The sequence below is a fragment of the Eumetopias jubatus genome, unplaced genomic scaffold, assembly GCF_037043125.1.
Source record: "Eumetopias jubatus isolate StellerSeaLion01/CBP00866 unplaced genomic scaffold, mEumJub1_p1.0 scaffold_4, whole genome shotgun sequence".
NCBI classification, from domain to species: Eukaryota; Metazoa; Chordata; class Mammalia; order Carnivora; family Otariidae; genus Eumetopias; species Eumetopias jubatus.
The window spans coordinates 101,508,984-101,530,263 of NW_028274810.1; the positions used below are offsets into that span (position 1 = coordinate 101,508,984).

General features: G+C 46.7%; 1 protein-coding gene across 6 annotated transcripts; it reads right to left on the bottom strand.

The window, feature by feature from the left end:
- Window positions 1-1,023: 1,023 nt before the first annotated feature.
- PARK7 (Parkinsonism associated deglycase) lies at window positions 1,024-17,779 on the bottom strand. Of its 6 annotated transcripts, none has more exons than XM_028108382.2 (7): window positions 17,673-17,779; window positions 16,641-16,758; window positions 14,816-14,917; window positions 12,830-12,889; window positions 11,930-11,999; window positions 8,430-8,516; window positions 1,024-1,785 (listed from the first exon to the last, which is right to left on the bottom strand). In XM_028108382.2, the coding sequence occupies exons 2-7, from the start codon at window positions 16,728-16,730 to the stop codon at window positions 1,625-1,627; spliced, it is 570 nt and encodes a 189-aa protein (XP_027964183.1). In that variant the 5' UTR covers window positions 16,731-16,758; window positions 17,673-17,779; the 3' UTR covers window positions 1,024-1,624. The 6 variants fall into 6 exon arrangements, with proteins under 6 accessions (XP_027964183.1, XP_027964185.1, XP_087878749.1 ...); XM_028108384.2 differs by having other exon boundaries at window positions 16,641-16,754; window positions 17,673-17,777; XM_088022623.1 differs by having other exon boundaries at window positions 16,641-16,754; window positions 17,669-17,777.
- Window positions 17,780-21,280: the final 3,501 nt, after the last annotated feature.

Below are 21,280 nucleotides of genomic sequence, written 5' to 3' on the forward strand. Positions count from 1 at the left end.
AGTCCCCAGTTTCCGAGGTCCCTTTCCAGAGAGGCCTTCTCTGACCAGCTGCAGAGAGTGGCCCCATCACTGCCTCCTCGCCCTACTTGCCTCTCAGAACGCAGTCTCTCCTGGTCTCTCTCCCTTAGCAGCCTCTTTATAGCTTCATAGTTTACCAAAATGTGGTTATATGTCTGCATTTTAAAAAAAATTATCTGCCTTGCTTCCCAGTCCAGGGGTCAGCAAAGCGCAGCCTGAGGGCCAAATCCCCACAGCTGCCTGGTTTTGTAAATTTTGTTGGAACACAACCATGATTATTGCCTACCGTGTGTCTTGTCTGCTGCTTTGGTGCTACAAGGCCCGTCGAGTAGTTATGACAGAGACTTGATGGCCCACGTTTAAAATAGTTACCAGCTGGCCTTTCCACAAAGTTTGCTGACATTTGTTGTTTGCCAGAGGAGGGAAGGGGGAAAAGAAACAGGAGAAAGGAAGCAAAGATAACATGCGATGAGGTTGTTTAGCTGAGAGTTTTACTTAGTAGCTCAGCTCCGTGTTCTGAAGCCTTAACCCTACTCCACCCCTTTGGAGATGTAGCAGTCACTCGTCAGGAGATAAAACGGCCCAGGGACTCTCCTGGTTTCTGTGAACAACCAGGGGTCATTCTTGCTCAGGTCCAGCTGGATCCCAGGTCAAGTACCGTTCTTGGGCGGGGTCTCCTCAGTGACAGGTTGGCGGCCAGTGGCTCCAGGCTCCCTGCCGGTCCTCTCAGCCACTCAGCAGACAGAACGCCCCCAGCAGGCACAGCAGAGGCCCCAGGATGGAGTCACATGCTCTAGCAGGTCTCACCCAGGTCACGTGGGCAGGGACAGAGTGGGGCTCTGGCTGGTGGGCTCGGGCTGCATGCGCGGCAGCCCCTAGGGTCTGTTACCCAGAGAAGGGAAAACAGAGGCTGGGCCAGCCTCGAAAGGTTTTCCCTTCCATCTGAGGACCCTTTCTGCAATGGGAAAAGGAACTGGTCTACAAAAATTCACTATGACAGCCAACTTCACTGGTATTTTATCTTTTTTTAAAGATTTTATTTATTTATTTATTTGACAGAGAGACAGCGACAGAGGGAACACAAGCAGGGGGAGTGGGAGAGGGAGAAGCAGGCCTCCTGTCGAGCAGGGAGCCCGATGCGGGGCTCGATCCCAGGACCCCGGGATCATGACCTGAGCCGAAGGCAGGTGCTTAACCCACTGAGCCACCCAGGAGCCCCTTCATTGGTATTTTTAACAGCACATTATTCAAATGAGAGAAAATCACAAGCTTCTTAAATCTCTGCCTTTACGCTTTTCCTCCTTGCTGTGTCTCATGTGTTCACTGCTAGTCTATCTCAGTAGCTCTATCAACAGTTAACAGATGCAAGTGAGGCTGATCATGAATTTGGTTTCATACATACCAACAAGGGGAAACCAGCGATAAACAAAGTAACAATTGGTAGTTTGCTAAGTGCCATTTGCTCTGCCATCAAGGTTCAGGACCGTGGGGACCTGGGCACAGGCAGGGAAACTCTGCACGGGAACCGCACGTTTTGCTTCAAGCGAACGTGGTGAGAATGATTACAAACGGCCTGTTTCTCTACTTCTGATCAAAGATGTCCGCTCTAATCTTTAAGAACGAGCGGGGCCTTCACTTGGTCAGCCACGTCCTTGCCGTTCAGTGCCTCGACGATCGCGAGAGCAAACTCAAAGCTGGTTCCAGGCCCGCGGCTCGTGAGGATCAGGCCGTCTCTCTCCACACGGTTCTCGGAGTAGCTGTAATGACCTTCAAAGTCAGAACGAGAAAGGGTTACATCCCAATGGGCTCTGCCGGACAACAGCGAGTACCACTCAGCAACTCCATGCCCTGATACAGCAGAGGATCGGTCTCACATAGATTCAAACAAACCCAAACCCCAAAACCACCACACTGTGGCCGGCCACCGGGAAACCACCGGGAGGCACGGCGCGGGCAGCCGGGGGGGCGAGGACGCCCAGCGGCTGACGTGACACACATCAATACACGCGGGGTAAAGGCACCTGCGAAAGACCTCCTCCGTGTGAGGCTGAGTGGGAAGGAAGGCCGGCCATTCACAGTTCTGTCATCCACGAGGGCTCCAGGGGCCGCCCGTACACTGACACATGGGCGGGTAAAGCAGAACGGGCCCCCCAAAACGTGCCGCCTCGCTAGGGCGATTATTTTGAGCTGAAGACATCTGCAAAACAGCCAAGGCTAGGAGAGGCTTTCTCTGAAGCCCCCTCTCCTGCCTGAAGACAGGTCGTCCTCGGCTACCGTGTGCCCTCGGGGGTCCATCAACCGGGGAGGACGGACTCGTGTCCCGGGAGAGGAGACCACAGGTCCACACCACACCCAGACTGTCACAAACGATCACACCTCCCATCTGTTCTCCCAAGGGCCCCTTCATCTTTCCTGAAAACCAGTTATTCTCTCCTGAGAGGCCGACCTTCCCTTCCCCTTCTCTACAGACTGCCTGTCACGCAGACTCCATGTCAGAGACTGCCTGCCATGCAAACTTTCTATCATACAGACTCCGTGTCACAGACCACCTGTCACACAGACTCCCTCACAGACTACCCGTCACACAGACTTCTATCACACAGACTCCTGTCACACAGACTCCCTGACTACCCGTCACACAGACTCCGTCACAGACCGCCTGTCACACAGACTCCCTGTCACGCAGAGTCCCTGTCACAGACCACCTATCACGCAGACTCCGTCACAGACCGCCTGTCATACAGACTACCTGTCACAGACCGCCTATCACAGATTCCATGTCACACAGACTACCTGTCAGCCTGCCTGTATCTCTCTCTCTCTCTCTCTCTCTCTCTCTCACACACACACACAGTCTGTTGTCTCAAAAACAAACGAGCAGAAATTACACAGGACACACAGGGAGGGGGAGAGGGAGAAACCACATTCATTTCTTGGGCACCCCTTTCCTTCTGTGTTCCCCAATTGGCTTTTTGGAGACAAATACAATAAAACAAGAATGTGCTTCTCTCCTATATTCGAATTCAGTGAATGATATGACATCTGGGCAAATCACAGCCATAAAGCTGGGCTTCCTCGGCATCAGCTCCCCAAGGCCTCACCCTCCGCACAAATGGTCACCAAACCCTGCCCGTGCACAGACCGACCAGGCCCGAACTCCTCAGGAGCAGCAGTGCCCCCACAACGTGGCCCCCCACCTTCCGCAACCTGTCCCCACCGGGCTCCCACCTGGCGCTCCCCAGCCCCCTGCTTCCACTGCGCACAAAGCTCTTCTCACCTCCCACCACCCCTCGTATGTGATCCCTCCCCAGATCAGGCCCCTCGGGTTGCTCCACCAGCGCCTCCCAGCACTGACACGATAGGAAAAGTCTCCTCGTTTACTGTCTGCTCTTTAAAAGACTGGGCCTCCGTCGGCCTCCTGTGGCGAGAACACTAACGGTACCATGCAGGTGCCCCCAAGTGTCAGGTGAACCTGCAAACAACACGCCTGTTCTCTCCTCCCCGCACCTGCCCCTTCACACAGGCTCTCCGCCTGCCCGCCCTCTGTCCACGCTGCCCTGCCCTCCACTCGCTGCTCAGCACCACAGAAAAGGTCACCCTTCCAAAGTGCACATGAGAGCATATCCAGTTCTGCCCCCAGGAGAAGGCTTTGCCAACTTCCTCCAGCACCTAAAGGTGACCCTGTACTCCTCGGCCTGGTGGGCACACCCTCTGAGTCAGACCTGCACAAAGACTGGACTGGAAGGAACCAAAGGGGAAGACAGAAAAGAACTTGCCATCCTGGTGGGAGTTTATGGTGACCTGGGCGCAGAGAGTGTTGACAGGGGAGAAATGAAGGTCTGAGAAACCTCTTAAGAGAGAAAATGCAGGACTGAACACGGGGAGGTGGTGAGGATGACTCCCAGCTGCCTGTCCTGGGCAATGGAGTGGGTGCTGGCGCCACATTGATACCGCTCTGCTTCTGCTGTATTCACGAGCTTTCGAAACCACGCATTGATGTTCACGTCCTTTCCAAGTGATCAAGAACACCTAGAGTAGTTTATATTTTACTATCCTCATTAGAAATCAAGTCACCCACTAAAATAACTGAACACAGCACATCACAAGTTTCCTAGTTACCCTACCATAGAAGAAAAGAGGGTCTGGTTTGAAGGGAAAGGTTTTCATAATCTAACCCATTTACTGATGGTTAAACCGGGCCAAGGCAATTTTAGACGCTAAACCAGAAAAAACTGGCTGGGTCAAGTCTTCCAGAGCTAAGAGACGAACTGCCCAGACTGCAGCAGTGTGAGGCAATTTCTAAATGGCTCACCGAACAATCTCTTTGTGGGCAAAATATGACAAACACAGCTTAAACTGGTTAAAGACCTTTCGAGGTTCCACAGTTCTTTCCACAATTCCAACCAGGAAGAGCAAAAAGACTACACTAACCAACTACCTCCACCTAGCGGCAGTGACAGACCAGGACAACGCGCATGCGCAGGGACCGCGAGCAGGGCGCACACAGCTTCGCTGATTAGGATTTCGGAGCTCTGCAAATTTACACCCCACAGCCAATTGGCATAAAGCATTATTAATTTCTTTTTAGCTTTAAGCAAGCACCCCAAATCCAGAAGTCTCTTCAGACAAAAGGCAACTGGACCCGAGGGGTCAGCAACGAACAGTGGCTTTTACTGGCACACCTCTCACCTGCTTGGTCAGTGCTCTGCGACAGCAAAGTAGTTGCCATCCAGACCCGAAGTCCCCGAAAGCCCAGAATATTTACTCGGGCCCTTTAAGTAAGTCACTGACCGCTGAACCCAGCTGCTCTGGGTTCAAATCCCAGGGCTGACATTAAGTAGCTGCCTGATGGCTCTGAGCCTCACTGTTCTGTAAAATGGGGAGGACACAACCCTCCCAGGACTGCTGTGGGAGTCCAGTCCCGTGGAAGAGCAGGGCCCAGCGGTGGTGCCATTACAACAGACGGCGGCCGGGTGAGGGCAGCCTGTTCACGGCCCGGCTCCCAGCACTCGGCCCAGAGCTGGGCACTTACCAGCTCTCCCTTGCCCCGCGTGGGCTCGTGCCAGGCAACATTCTGTGGGCATTACACATAGTAAGTAACTCACAGGGCCTGTCAACAGCCCTGTGAAGCAGGGGCCACCGGTATCCTCAGAGGACAGGTGAGAAACTGAGGCTCGGCGGGGGAAGGAGACCGCCCACAGCGGGAGCCACACCCACACCGCCTGGCCCCAGGGACGCAGCTCCTCCCGGCTCAGCCACTCGACGGGGCCACCAGATGCTTGCTAGCACAACGGGCAGGGAGGAACTGAAAAGGCTATTAAAGTCACAGTTTCTTCATTTAAAAACTGAGAAACAGGAAGACTGTGTCCTTCTGACTGGATTGCTTATCGGAGCAAAAATTTCACGCTTATCTACTAGGTACATGATGAGGATGCGGAGGACCAGACGAGCCACCCAGGAGGTGACAAGCTCCGCCTCTCGGAGCACTCTGAAGGGGCAGATGTTTCAAGCATTTTTTTCCTCGCAGTAGGACTTACTGGCTGAACTCAATCCCTCGTAACTTAACCGTGTGTGGGAGCCTCCCTGAGACAGAGGTGGGGCCCGAGTTCCAGCCTGACTCTGGCCAAGTCGCCTGGCCTCTCGAGCCGGAGCCGGTTTCCTCACTTGGGAAGTCAGTACCTGCCTTGCTGGGCACCAGGGCCTGGGAAGCTCCGGGGAGATGATGCTTGTGAATGTACTTTATAAACCCTGAGAGTTAACAATCTAATCTGCTTCTATTCCTAATCAACCTCAGTGTTCTTGAGACATTACAAAAAGAACAGACACAACAGATCTACCTTCAGATAAAGGAGGAACGTGGCCTACTACTCGACCCTTCCCCCAACATGTCGTAATGACTAAAGGAAACCTGATTCCGATCTTTCCAACTCTCCAAAACCTCTCCATTAGCTCCAAGTAAATTCTATTCCTTTTTTTTTTTTTTTAAGATTTTAGATGTAAAGATTTTACTTATGTATTTGACAGAAAAAAATATATATAAAGAGAGAGAGTGCGCATGCGTGTGCAAAAGCAGGGGGCTGGGGGAGAGGGAGAAGCGGACTCCCTGTTGACCAGGGAGGCCGATGCGGGGCTCGATCCCTGGACCCTGGGATCATGACCTGAGCCGAAGGCAGGTACTTAACCAACTGAGCCACCCAGGGGCCCCAAGTAAATTCTATTCCTACGTTAAAAAATGCCCAGTAGCCAGAGCCTTTAAAAAAAAATTTTTTTTTTTTCACACAGATGGTTTTATTGACAACTTAGTATCTTTCTAGCAACTAAAATAAAATTATAGGTTTTCAAGAAAATAGTACCTTGGACCAAATTTAAAAATATTCAGAATGTCCAACAGCAAGAGCGACCCTAATTATCAACGGCGGATTTGGGGCGACGATGCCGTGTCAGGGCAGGTTCATGGACTGTAACACAGGTCCCGCTGAGGTGCAGGAGAGGAAGATGAGAAGACAGTGTGTGTGCACCTGGGCAGGGCATGTGTGCGAACTCTGCACTCTCTGCTTCTTTTCGTTGTGCACCTAACACTGCTCTAAAATGCAAGGTCTGTTACTCAGAAGGAAAAATACAGTGAAAATGCATAACTCGACTTGCCTGTAAAGACAGCATAAGCGGTGCTACCCTGTCCTCCTTTCTGTCTTAGTTCAGTATCAGCCTCTAGCAGGAGTGAGGCAGGGGAGAAAATGCAGCCCCGGCATAGCAGTTCCCAAATCAGCTGTTGATGTTACTGTGTTGTCTTTTTGTTCACTGAAATTAGGTTGGTTGATGTCTTACCCAGAGCCAGCCACTCCGTCTCTTTGCTGGCTGAATGCCAACCGAACCACTTCTGGCTTCTAACTGGAAATTTCAGATGCTCTTGCAATTATCCACACTAGTGTGAGCTTTCTTTCTCTTTACAAGTTCCTGGGTCTCTGCCTCTCTGTTACAGGCACTCCAGGGACAGATGGCAGAGGAAGACGCCACCTGTCTGACAAAAGACACTACCTGGTTGGTGTTCTGAATCTCATGCTGAGAAGTGGTAGCTCTCATGAGGAAGGATCAGTCAGTACGTAGTTGCACATTCAGATGCTTGGTTATGCGGCTTTGCTGTGAATTATACATTGCCTTCTGTTTAAAGATACGCGTGAGGGCGCCTGGGTGGCTCAGTTGGTTAAGCAACTGCCTTCGGCTCAGGTCATGATCCTGGAGTCCCAGGATCGAGTCCCACATCAGGCTCCCTGCTCAGCAGGGAGTCTGCTTCTCCCTCTGACCCTCCCCCCTCTCATGTGCTCTCTCTCTCTCATTCTCGCTCTCTCAAATAAATAAATAAAATCTTTAAAAAAAAAAAAAATAAATAAATAAAATAAAAAAAAAAAAATAAAGATACGCTTGATAGATGACCCCCCACCCCGCCCAGAGGATACAATCTTAGGTTTAAAAAGCAAGCTGCAGAACAATATATTTAACAGATCTCATTTGAGTAAAAACATTTAAATACAAAGGATAATGAGTATGTGCAGAGAAAGCTCAGGGAACTTTCTAACAGAAGTCACCGCCGAGAAGCAGAAAGCGGGTGAGGAAGTGAGAAACGGCCCATTTATGTTTTGACTTCATCCTCCTTTCGTACTGTTTGCACTCTATACCACAAATAGAAATTGTTTTTATAAAAATAAATTAATAAAAGTTAGCTGTCTAGCTGGTATTTATAAAAGAAACATGCCACCTAAGGGAGGAGGTGGGTGGCTCAGTCGGCTGAGTGGCTGACTCTTGGTTTTGGCTCAGGTCATGACCTCAGAGTCCTGGGATCGAGCCTGGCATCGGGCTCCCCGTTCAGCGGGGAGTCTGCTTGTTCCCCTTCTTCTGCCCCTCCTCCCTCCCCTCGTGCTCTAAAAATAAATAAATAAATCTAAACCAAACCCAAACAAAACCATGTCACCCAAGGAAACAGACCCGCCACCCAGGAAGAGAGCAATATTCACTTTACTTTGGACTGCGGGCAAAAGGGCACTTTCTGAAATTGCTGTCGAGGTTTAAAGTTTACCCTCAGGCCACTGGCAAAGTGTTTAGTAAAATATCCTAGTTAACCTGGCATTTCATAATCACTCCCATCTAGGACAACTGGGTCCCTGGCTGGCCTTTGCTTAGCCCCTGAGCCCCCATCAGGGCGCACACAGAGACAGGCATGCACCACCTCTGCCCCACTGCTCGCTCCCCATCTCTGCCCTCTCTCTCGCTGGAACACTTGAGAAGAAAGCGAGGAACAGCCTGCACCTCAACCCACAGAGTCTCTCTGCATAGGGTTATCCTGGGTGGGAAACAATGCTAAACAGCAGCTTTCTGAGAAGATCTTTCTGTACGTTAAAATAGAAGCATATACTTACTTCCATTCATCATTTTGTCTTTAGCAAGTGGGTGTGTTGTAACTTTGCTTCCAAAACCTATTTCATGAGCCAAAAGAGCTGTAGGACCTAAAAAGAAAATTAATAAAAAGACTTAAGGATGGATACAGAAAAACCAATGGTTTAAAAATTCCAACAGAAGTATTCTTCAAAACCAGGAGGCTCTTACCTAAAATATAATTATGATTCTGAAATTAAACACTTTTTCATACAAGAGGTAAAGTATGTTTGTAATAAACCATCTGCTGAGCACATCAGGCAAAAGTGTACAAATTCAAAATACTTCAATACCCATCTAATCAAATCACACCAAGGAGCATCCAGATAAACATAGAGTGACCCCCGCCCCCCGCCTCAAGGAACGGTAAGCAAGGGTCCCAGGGGTCCAAGGAGGGGAGACCACCAATGCCTTCCTCTTAGCACATGAAAGGCAGTTGGTGCTCTCCCAACTTCTGGACTTGACTACTACCTTACAGACTAATTTTTTCTACTTGAAAATGAAAGATGAGCACACATTCCACCACCTACCCACCCAAATATCCCAGGTGGCAGGATTAGTACAATCAACAGGACATTGTCCAGCCCTGCGAAATGCCCAGAAATCTGAGATATAAGGACATTAATATTTCTTTATTAAAAATCACTTAAGACCATGTACAAATGTCAGTTTCTGATCCTCTAAAATATGCAGTTGCTAACTTGAGACTTTTATCCAAATGTATTCACTGAAAATGGTCAATTTCATTGATAATCACAAGCATATTTCATATGTAATGGTCCTCAACTAAGGACTAAGACAAAAAATATCTTAGAACTTTGTTGTTACCTTAAAACTTCAAAAAAGTAGTTACTCTAACTTTTTTTCTCCAAGTCTCACACCACACCCAGAAAAACATGCTTTGGAACAGCAATGTAACCTTCAGAATGGGTTGGGGTGCCATGGCTAAGAGCTGAGGACAGAGCCTGTGCGCTTTAGCTTCAGCCAACGCACACACCTGCTCTCACCGACCTTTCATTTATCAACAGTTCCAAGGAAAAGGGAGTTATAGACTATACCTACCAGCTAGATCACAGCTGCTGTTCACAGGAAGATCAACAAATAATACTTAATTACATAAGCCTTCCGCCTGACATCAAGCCAAGTCCCGATTTATAGCTCCTAAATCAAACGCCTCAAATAGATTTGATGTCTCTCACCACTTTACTTTTATGCTACACACCAGACAGCCATGTATAGTGGCAAATTTTAAGTCTGTAAAGTCTGAATAATTACCACTCAATTTTTATTTGAATGGAATCATCAATTACCCTGAATTCTTACTTTGTTAAGATTTTTAAGAGATAAGAAATAATTCCCTACATGATTTTGTAGTTGAAAGCAAACCTCAAGAGGTGATCGTACAGTCAGTTAGGAATTTTTAGGCTGCTCCCTTGAGCTGATAAAATTGCTGCCTACAGTAACGTTAATAAATTTGTTTCGGCTGAATGTAGGAATTCCACGATGCCTTACTCATCACGGTAAGCCCATAATTACTGCTTTCTGGGGTTTAAGAATCCTATTTGGAGAATTCGAGAAGAGATATTTACCTGCCATTACTTGAAATTCTGGCAGATGAAAATGTTGCTGAGTCTGCAGCGGGGACCCAGCGAGCTGAGAGCAGAGGGCACCGCAGGCGGGAGTCCCTTGGGCCGCCACGACACGGAAGCCAACAGCGCCACCGTGTGGTGATGTGCAGAGAGAACATCACAGTCATCCACCCCGCCCTACAAGCATGTCCCGGAGCTGGTACTCAGAGCCAGGCATCTGACAACTCCTGGACCCTTTACCTCCAGGCTCCTTTTCCTCTCCCACCCAGAGTGAATGTCATTTTATTTTCTTATCAAGATAGTCTCCCTTCCAGTTTCTGTCTCAGTGACTCCATACTATCCCTCAATACCAAGGGCTAAGCAAACAGTCTTTCAGTCTAGTACGCAGTTCCCAGTTCCTAACTGCAACACCTAAGCAGCATCTTATTTTTCATTAGACTTCCTATTTTTGGCCGTACCCAGAGGAGCAGTACAGGATGTTCAACAATACAAACAAAGGCAAGAGTGCTGTTTATGGCTAACACCGATTTAAGTGATTACAAGGTCTGAGCTCCTTAGCATGGCATTCAAGCTGCCTGAGCTCGAAACAGTGAACCAGATGTGGCTAATAATTCTGCCACCTTAGTGACACAGAAGGACAAACTGACAACGTGGTTTTTACTTTCAGCAGAGTCTTAAGGGAACAATCCACCCCAAACCCTTCCTTTCTTCCTTTGGTTAGAGAACCTAAGAATGAGGCTGTGGCCGCAGTGACTGCACTATTCTTCAGCAAGGAGAAAGCCCTGTGCTCAGAGGGCAGGTCAAGAGGCTAGTGCTGACTGGAGCCTGAGGAGAGGGCCCACCAGGGTGGCCACCTGTGAGGTCCTCACACATCCAGGTCTTTGGACCCCTGAGCTTTTAGGTGGGTTGCATCAATCAGTAACTGCTGTGTTAGAAATTAAAACTGGGAAATTTTTACAACACAACGATACTTGAGCATACGTGTCACGCCCAAAGGATGGCATCGTCCCACTCTCATGTCACTCCTGTGAGAATGCGAAGGAAAAGGACAAATAATGTCTTAGTATCTGCTTTCACCTTATGACCCCCTTGAAAGAACTCTCGAGAATCTCTGCTGTAATTATGCAAAGTCCCCAGGATCCCTGGCTTATAACTTCTTTAACAAATCCATCGTATTGAACAAAACATCATGTCATTTTATCTAACCATCCATCTACTCATTTATTTATTTGCTCTTTTGACAAAGATTTCATAAAGACCAATAACAAAGGCGGCACTGGCCAAAATCATACTATGGAAAAAATGCAAGATGGCAGAATATCCTGACACTGGAGAATGAAGACAGGATTTTACAATGGTATCAGAAAACAAAATATCAAGTTTCCAAGATGTGGGGACATCTATGAAGTACCAACGACCTTCCTCTAAATTACGTGACAGATAACAGTGCCTAAGAGCTCAATTTTAACACTGAGGGTCAGGCAGAAAGCACCCCGAGGCCTCTGAATCCGTAGGGCAAGCACAGGACAGAGCTGTTATGTTTATGTCTGACCGATTCTTGCTGACTGGGTGCTGGCAGATACACTTTCTGGCACAGAGATTTGCTTTAACAAGCTGTTTACTGAATTCCAGAGGGCGTTATTTTCCTCAGAGGTCAACCAAACACGGAAACCATTAAGTTTCACAGAACATAGACCAAAAGCACAGAGAGGCAGAAAATAGAACAACTGTACTCATTTCTGAAATGACACCAACTTCATGCCACCCAAACTAAATATGCCAATATGGATGCCCTTCATGCTTTGTGAAGGGAAAGAAGTATCTGGAACAAAATCTTCTAATTTTTGAAGAAAACCCAACAACACATTTTAACACAGGATGGGTCTGCACATTACCTGCACAGATGGCAGCTATGAGGCCCTTCCTTTTTTCTTGTTCTTTCAGTATCTCCTTCACAGCAGCAGACTATTCAAAGAAAGCCCAAACACATCAAGTTATCATAAAGCACAAGTTCAATCATCAGCTGGAAACTCTGGGTAAAGATCTTGCAGTTAAACTGAAAACAGATTCTATTTTATAACAACATTTCTAAATCATAATTAGAAAAATTCTCAAATTCATACTGTTTCTACATTGTTAGACCTAACCAAAGCATTTATTTTAAGAGAAAGGCATCCTTTTTTTAAAGATGTTTAAAGATGAGATGAGAAAAGCAACTGCCCTGGGGTAAACTGACCCTTGCCATTTTGTGCTTCTGGGAGAAAGGAGGAGGAAGGAAGGGTATGTGGTGTTTTGGGTGTTTTCAGATGGCAGAATAAGGAACATGGTCCAGCAGAGTCCCACACGTCAGATTCGACCTGCTTTGTAAGCTTCTGTCTGCCGTGCCCCTCCGTCCTCTCCCACTATTCCTATAGGCTGACTCCTCACAGAGGACTTCAGTGAAGAAGCAGTGGCCTCTTCTGATGCCATTTTTCACCCCCCAGTGGCAGCTCCTGGCCCCCAGCCCCACGGTCTCCTAGCTTTTTACACTTAAACCTTCATAAAACGCAAAATTAGATTCATTCTTCTCCCGCAGACTGCAGACACAGAATCTGTTCACAAGTAATTGTTCCACCAATGCCACTTACTCACGTGGTAAATGTCACTAGAGATGTTTTTCTTAATTAAGCCAGAACACCATTTTGTTCATTTCACCTGGTCCTAGTTTATTCCCAGCCTCCTTCCTAAAATATTTTAGTAACAAAACCAACAGAACACAGGCAGATGCTGAAATACTTCCTCTATACGGTTTTTACCTCAGATAAATTCTGCGCACCCAGATTGCCTCCCGGCAGAACCACTACGTCATAAGGTCCCTGTAGTTAAGAAGGAAAAAAAGGTAAAGACATTTTATCGGAAATGTGCGCTATAGTGATAGTCCAACAACACTTTCCTATTTTAAATGTGGGTCAGAGCAAAAAACTGTTCACAGAAGAGCAGTTAAATAAAGGAACATATATCTCTATGATGCAATGTTGTTTTAACTAGCAAAAAATGTGAATATAGTAACACGAAAGGACATCCATGTTGCAGAATTACAGGTGTAGCATGATCTCATTCTTAAAAAAAAAAAAGGGGAGGGCGTCTGGCTGGCTCAGTCACTGGAGCATGTGACTCTCGATCTCAGGGGCTATGAGTTGAGGCCCCATGTTGGGTGCAGAGCTTACTTAAAAAATTTTTTTTAAAAAGGTATGTAGTTGTGTGTATATGTCCCCAACACACGTGACACACACGGATGGTCTGCAGGTTCTCACGGACACAAGAGGCAGCCCGGCTGCTGCTGGAGTGTGGTATGGGACGGTGGTGAGGAGATGAGAAAGGGACATTCCACATTTGGCCTTGGTCTACACTGCACAGGAGGTATTTTTTCAACAAGAATGTACACAGTCATAAAAATAATTAAAAGAAAAACTTTAAGTGAAAGGCACAGAAAAAAGTTTTTACCTCTATGAAAAGTAGAACTTAGGGGAGAAAAACAATGGCAGTATTTTAGTGTCCCAAACACCCAACATCCCAGAAACCTACTGAGTCCAAACTTGCTGAAATTATGAAATGGAAATTGGTTTCACAATACTTTAAGATGTGAAAAAAGATTTTTTTTTTAGTCACTTAGCAGATCACAAAGTGACGACTTAGTACATAGGGCAACACATACTGCTTAGAATTACTCTTAAAGACAATGAACATTCCACTGTTGTTTTAAAACCAAGCAAAACTACAGACTAAATAGAAAGTGTGTGTAGTACAGAATTTCTTTCACTCCTTTTAGAATCTGAAGAGACACAAAAGGTGACCACTGTTCTAAAATACCCAGACACCACAAAATGAAACAGAACAGAGAAGAGGGACTATTTACCTCTACTCAGCCACTGTGAATATGCTATTTAGAACATTTCAACAATCTCTATGTAAATACCAATACTCTTATACTCCACAATCTGGCACTGAAATACGTGAGCTTATCAGATAGGAATCAACTGTTCTCTGTGTGAGGACAGCCAAGCATGGGAATCACGCTCTGCGCTCCTTGGCAGGGGACAAATGGCCGTCCACAAGCTGCCTCTGCTCATTTTCCTGCCCCACTGATGCTCCAAGAGCATATGGCCCACAGCCCTATCACACTGGCCATTAAGCAGTGAACTACATGGAAGGGTAGGCAAAAGCACCTATGCCTGTTTGGGTGGGCTTACTTCTGAGGAAAGGGACCTCAGCTCTTGACAGATTCCCAAGTGTTAGGTGCCATCAAAGGTGATTGTCAAGAAAAAGTGGCACAATTTAACTAGAATTCTTACTCCTCCCTTAATCCCACCACTCATCAATTATGAGCTGTTCCACATAAAATGAATCACACAACTAGGTCTGTGTCACTGAAAACGGAAAGGCAAAAAGCAGCTTTCAAATGAAGAATAAGAAACGAACAGGAAATGTGGCAGTTGATTCCTTGTATCAGGTGATGAAGGTGTAACAGGAGGCAAAGTGGCCTTCGAGGCCAGAGGAGCACTGATGAGAGTGCCCCACCCACCGAGGACAGGCAGCAGGGAACTGCCAGTTTCCATGGATACAGAGTGGAAAACGGCAGAGTCCTCGACTTCCCAGGGCTTATTATAGCGGGGAAGACATCCAAGCAAAGTAACTTTCTTAAAATAAGTCTGTGCTAACAGCCCGAGATGTAATCAAAGGACATTTGAAGAACCTGATAAAGAAGTCATAGGAAAGAATAATTCCAGGTCTGAAGAACAAACCTCTTTTTTTGCATCTTCCAGACTGGCATCAGGACAAATGACGACGTCTCGGCTACACTGTACTGGGTCTTTCCCAGCCAGACCCGCAATGGTGACTTTAATCTAAGAGAAAGATGTCATCGCATTTAACACTGAAACATAAATTTATAGTAACATTTTCACAGCTGCTGTTTTAAAATAACTTGGCAGGAAATACCGCAACGAAACCATGCTGACTTTAAGCTAGTAAGTTAGCTAAATATAATTAATAACTAGGTCTGTCCCAGTTTGCCTGGGACAGTCCTGATTTATAGATGCTGTCCTGGTACCCTGCCTGGTTAGTGTCCCTTTTCCCACAAATGTCCTGCTTTGGGCGCTCATCCTGTTAATAATCCATCTTGCAAAGTTATTGTCGCTATTTAAATCTCATGGCATTTCCTTAAGATAGAAAGACAAGTTAAAACAATGAAATACTACTTTAGCTTGCAAAAATTTACAAAGTTAATAAAACCAAGAGCTGGTACTGGGAAAATGGGAATTTTCCTATACTGCTGGTGGGACCACATTGGTACTTTGGGGAGCCATTTGCCAAAATCTGGTCATGCTGTCCTTTGGCCAAGCAATTCCACTTTCAGGCATAAAATCAGGAAAAACTTCCACGCGTTTGCATAAGGAAACCTGTACAAGAATATTAGAGTATTATAATGTCCTGAAACAGCGGAACAGAAGAATGGATATTCTGCAGCATATTCACATAATAATAAGCAGCAATTTTTTTTTTAAGATTTTATTTATTTAATTGACAGAGAGAGAGACAGCGAGAGAGGGAACACAAGCAGGGGGAGTGGGAGAGGGAGAAGCAGGCTTCCCGCCGAGCAGGGAGCCCGATGCGGGGCTCGATCCCAGGACCCTGGGGTCATGACCTGAGCCGAAGGCGGTCGCTTAACCAACTGAGCCACCCAGGCGCCCCTGATAAGCAGCAATTTTAAACAAACAAACCGGATCTAGATGTGTCTTCATTCACGAGAACCAGAGAAATGAAGGGTGAACAGACTTTGGGGTCAGACTGCCAGGGTTGAAGTACTGGCTCTTTTCTTTACTAAGTCTACAACCTTAGCTAGTGTCTCTGTGCCTCAGTTTCTTCAACTGTACAATGAGGACGGCAATAACTCATAGGATTGTTATAGGATTTAAGCAAGTTTGTGTAAATGCTTAGAATGACACCTCTAACATCAGTAAACGCTATTTAAGTGTTCACTACAGATATATATAGAAAGAGAGAGACACATGCAAAATGCAACTGCAGTCTAATGCTATTTTGAAGACATGCATGGGATGGATACACATCAATGAGCTCGGGCCAGAAGGGGAATAGTACGGGGGAAATTTACAAAGAGCGCTCTGCAATGCTTTATTTCTTTAAAGCACCTGTTCAAGAAGTGGGTCTACAAGAAATATGGCAAAATGTTAACAAGTATTAAATGTGGACAATGAATAAACAGGTAATTATTATATACTCTCTGTGTTTTTGTGTGTTTGAAATATTTTATAAAGTACACTGAATATTATTTTACTGAGAATGACTTCAAAACCCGTGGCACCTGGGTGGTTCAGTCGTTAAGCATCTGCCTTCGGCTCAGGGCATGATCCCGGGGTCCTGGGATCGAGCCCCGCATCGGGCTCCCTGCTCCGCAGGAAGCATGCTTCTCCCTCTCCCACTCCCCCTGCTTGTGTTCCCGCTCTCGCTGTCTCTGTCAAATAAATAAAATCTTAAAAAAAAAAAAATGACTTCAAAACCCAACAATGTCTGAAAAAGGGGAGGGCTAGAAAACGTTGTGGAACTTACTCCAGCTCGCCTCATGACATCTACGGGGATGACTGTCTCCATCTCCTCTGCTCCTTTGGCCAGGATGACCAGAGCTCTTTTCGAAGCCATTTTTTATGTTGTATTTTTTAAAGACTTACTTAAAAAAAGAAGAAGAAGAATTTCTAAAAACTTTGCATTGCAACCTTAAAATAGCCCAAAACTTCAAGTTTAGGAACATTTTTAAGCAAAGTAACTACGGGTCTCCTACAGAAAACGTCCTGATAAACAGAATGTGAAAAAAGCACTTTAGGGTAATACTGGTTTACACATTCAACTGCTGTATTTTGAGATGCAAACACAGTAAGTTGCTAACACGTGTTAGCACTGTTTGGATTTTCTTTTACCATGTTTGTTTTTTAAATAAACCCAATATACAATAACTTATTGCAACCAAAATTTTCTAAAACACAAATACATGGGTCTTGCATTTCACAAAATGCGGGCAGAGAGTCTTATTTTGGAAACACTAGTTCAGAGAAACGACTAAACTTAATTTCATGGGCAAAAAGCTACAGACACAGTCTTTAGCAATGAGCCGGTGAAATTTTTGGAGGGGATTTTCTAAGTTCCAATAACTGCACTAAAAAGTCTGGAAAGTTAACAGTGCTAAATATTTCACATTTTTTTTAATGATGTAGAAAGATGGGAATTCCCCCACTAAACCCAACCCAACTGGACCCGCTCTTTACACTTCGCTGTCTCCTTGTAGAGGACCGCTGCCAAGAGGGGGTCCGGACAGTTTTTAGCCTGTTCTTTTTGTGAAGTTTGCCTTCCATGCAAAACATACACTAATGAAACCACTTCAGCAAACACAGCACTGAGCAGTTGCAAACTGGTGGGATGCCATGCACACAACCCCGGAGAACACGCCGGAAGGCCGCACACCCCGCAGCCGCAGCGGGACCCCGTCCTCCCGCGCCCCCTTCCGAGGCTCGCGCCGGGCTGCCCGTGGCCCCCTCGCCGGCCGCAGCGCTCCCCATACCCCGACCCGAACCTCGACTCTGTACCCACAGAGAAGGAACCTCGGCCCCTTCGGCAGCAATTCCGCGCCGGGGACGACCGAACCACCGGACTAAACGGGGACGCACGCGAGCACGCACGCACGCACGCACGCACACACGTCGCCCGAGCTCGGGCCCTCAGAAGCGCACTGCGCAAACGCACGCCGCTCGGCTTCTCGTTCTGCCCCGCCCCCTCGGTACTACGCAGACGCCCGCCGCGCAGACCCCACCATGTTCTCCCCCTCGCCCCCGGCCCTGCACTGCGCAGACGCACGCCGCCCGGCTTCTCATTCGGCCCGTCCCCCAAGTACTGCGCAGACGCACGCCGCCCAGGCCCCACCTCCTCCTGCACGGCTCTGCGCAGACTGGTGCCGCTCGCTCCCTTACGTCACATCCGGCTGAGCCTACCTAGGACAGCCGCGGGGGACGGTCGGCCTTTCCGAGTCCTCACTGTGAGTGCAGGGATGTTTCCATTTGGAACCCCCAGCACCACGAGAATCCCGCTGGTTCACGCATCCTCACGAAATCTCCCCCGCCCCGAATGGCGCGGTCCGGCCCGCTGCCGGCGCCCGCTGGAGTTAACCCGCTTGTCGCCGAAGCCTGGAGGCGCGCAGTCCCCTCGAGAGCTGTGGCGGTTTGCTGTGCAGAGGCGTTTTCACGGAGTGGAGTTGTGCCTTCACGCTTCTTCCGCGCACTCGGTGTCCCTTTCCTGGAGCACCTTCCCGCGTCCCCTCCGACCTATTATGATTTAAAGGTGTTCCCAATCTTGTGTCGCACCGGTCCCCCGAGCCTGTGCGACTCTTAGCATTTGTGTGCGTGCGTTAATTTCACGTGTGTTAGTTTCTCAAGGGTGTTTTATCCCAAAGATCCCAGTGCTGCGTCTGCACCCACAGGGTCAGAGCACTGCTGAGCACATGGACCTGATAGTTACATTACACAGTCCCATTGTCCCCATCCAGTTCCATCCCTGCTCCCAGGCTGCTTGCGGGTAACGTTAAATTAGTTTCCTGAGCATCTTTCCAGGATTTCCTTATGCAAGCACAAGCAAATACATTGTTTTACTTCTTTCTTAGAGAAATGTACCAGACTGTATACATTGTTCTGTCCTCTCCCTGCCACCACCGTATTAAGTGAATATGTTGGAGATCTTTCCTTATCAAAAGGAACTTCCTTTTTTTCAGATAGTATGCCATTGTGACATGTCTCATAGTTTATTTATCGGTGCCCTACCGATAACACTTAGGTTATTTCCAGCTGTTTTTTGTTTTTTTAGAGTAGGCTCCCAGCCCAGCATGGAGCCCAACCTGCAGCTTGAACTCTCAACCCTGAGATGAAGAAGACCTGAACTGAGATCAACAGTCAGATGCTTAACCAGCTCAGCCACCCAGGCGCCCCTGCAGTCATTTTATTGTACAGACAGCATTGCATTGAATCACCTTATTCATATGCCCTACTTGTGTAGGTAAATCTGGAGGGTAAATTCCCAGAAGTGGTAAATACATTGGAGCAGCTCCGTACCAGTTGAGTCACTTACCGCTCTTGCCAGTAATGTGAGGTCAAACAGTATTTTAAATATGTCGGTGTTTTTGAAATTTCAGTTTAGCCTTTAAAAACATTTATTTTCAAGAAATAACTTACATTCCTTTGTTCGTTTACAGAGCACTTTAATATTTTTCATGAGATCCTTACAATGATGGTTAGAGTGGTTTTTAATAATTTTAAGAATTGTAAATGTATAAATTGCAACACCGCATTGTGCAAAATTTTTAAGTGTCTTTAATCATTTGGCATTTTAAGAAAACATTTTGGGAGTTCTGGAATAACTTCATCTTTGGTTATTTGCAAAGGAAGCAGGCAAAAGACACCCCCTTTCAGTTTTGAAGTATGGTGGGAAATAGGCAAGTGGTCAGATGTGTGTTTCAAAAACCAAGGAGGGATTTAGGTAGATGAAGGAAAACCAAGCGCAGATGGGCTGTTGTGTTCCAGTGCCGGTAGTAAACTCTTATAAGGAGACAACCATGCTGGTGGCCTGCTGCAGCATGAGATAGCCAGCACAAAACAAAAATGGCAAGACAGATAGGCTTAGCAGTGAAAGGGAGAGAGAGAATGAACCTGACTTAACACCCCTGAGACATCTGCATCACCATCAAGATCTGAAATGGACCTGGGTCAGCATCGATTTTATCAAAGAATACACTGCATGCAGCGTTTACAACTCAAGTATTATTTCTTTTAGAAATATTCACTCTTTCCTCTTTTACCTTCTGAGTGGAGGATATTCCCTGCCCCTTGACTTTGGCCTTGTTTTATTTATTTTTTTAAGATTTTTACTTTATTTATTTGAGAGAGAGAGAGAGCGGGGGGGAGGGGGCAGAGGGAGAAGCAGACTCTCTGCCAAGCAGGGAGCCTGATGTGGGGCTCGATCCCCGGACTCCAGGATCATGATCTCCGCTGAAGGCAGACGCTTAACCAACTGAGCCACCCAGGCTTCCCAGGTTTGGCCTTGTTTTAGCTAATAGAACGTTAACAGATGAGGCCTGAGCAAAGCCTTGAAAAGCACTGACCTGGGGACCAGGCTTGCTCTCTTGTACTTTTGCACTGTTGCATGAAGAGCTTTCCTCCAGGGCTGCTGCTGCTGCCCATTCAGTCTGGGTTTCAGAATGAACACATGTGGAACCTGTACCTGTGCCGGAGGCAGTCACCACAGCCAAATGGCAGACTGTAGGACTCAGATTTTGTTACACCGCGATAGCTCAGTGATTAGGCTTTAAAAGGCTCATAATGAAAAACAGCAGTCTTCTGACTCAGCCCTTTCTACCCCTCAACCCTGCTTTTCAGAGGCAAATATTTTCAACTCTTTAAATTATTTCTTGTAATTATCTCAATACAGTTGACCCTTGAACAGCATAGGCTTGAACTACGTGGGTCTGCACAGATATTTTTCGATGAACACAGTTCAGTACTCTAAATGTATTTTCTGTTATGATTTTTCTTTTATTTGAGAGAAAGAGCGAGCACAAGTAGGCAGAGGGGCAGAAGGAGAAGCAGACTCCACGCTGAGCAGGGAGTCCGACCAGGGGCTCAATCCTGGGACTCCGGGATCATGACCTGAGCCAAAGGCAGACGCCCAACCAACTGAGCCACCCAGGTGTCCCTCTTAGGATTTTCTTAACATTTTCTGTTTTCTGGCTTACTTTATATAATGAACAAAATATGTGTTAATTGACTGTTTATGTTATTGTTTATGTTATTGTATGGTGTCCAGCCAGCAGTGGACTATTAATAGTTAAGTTTTGGGGGAGTCAAAAGTTATATGCAAATTTCTGACTGCACAGGCTTGGGGGACAGGGGGTGTTTGGTAGCCCTAACCCTTACATTGTTCAAGAGTCAACTGTATTTTTAAACAATATGTTAATACTGTTATTTTTCCTTATTGGTTTAGACATTATATATTAACTTCCTGGAAAACATACTTTTCATTTCACAGCTGCAGAGGTTGGAGTCTTGGGGGGGGTGAAATGACTATAAAAGGTCCTGCAGAGTGTTGGTCAAATTCAGATATTCTTTTTTTTTTAATTTTTTTATTGTTATGTTAATCACCATATATTACATCATTAG

What these genes read in the sequence shown, in the direction of transcription:
- PARK7 (XM_028108382.2), bottom strand. Translation starts at nt 16,730, where the DNA reads ATGGCTTCGAAAAGAGCTCTGGTCATCCTGGCCAAAGGAGCAGAGGAG. An exon ending in TGGAAGATGCAAAAAAAGAG is followed by an intron (nt 12,890 to 14,815) that starts GTTTGTTCTTCA and finishes TCTTAACTACAG; the next exon opens with GGACCTTATGACGTAGTGGT. An exon ending in AGACAAAATGATGAATGGAA is followed by an intron (nt 1,786 to 8,429) that starts GTAAGTATATGC and finishes CTGACTTTGAAG; the next exon opens with GTCATTACAGCTACTCCGAG.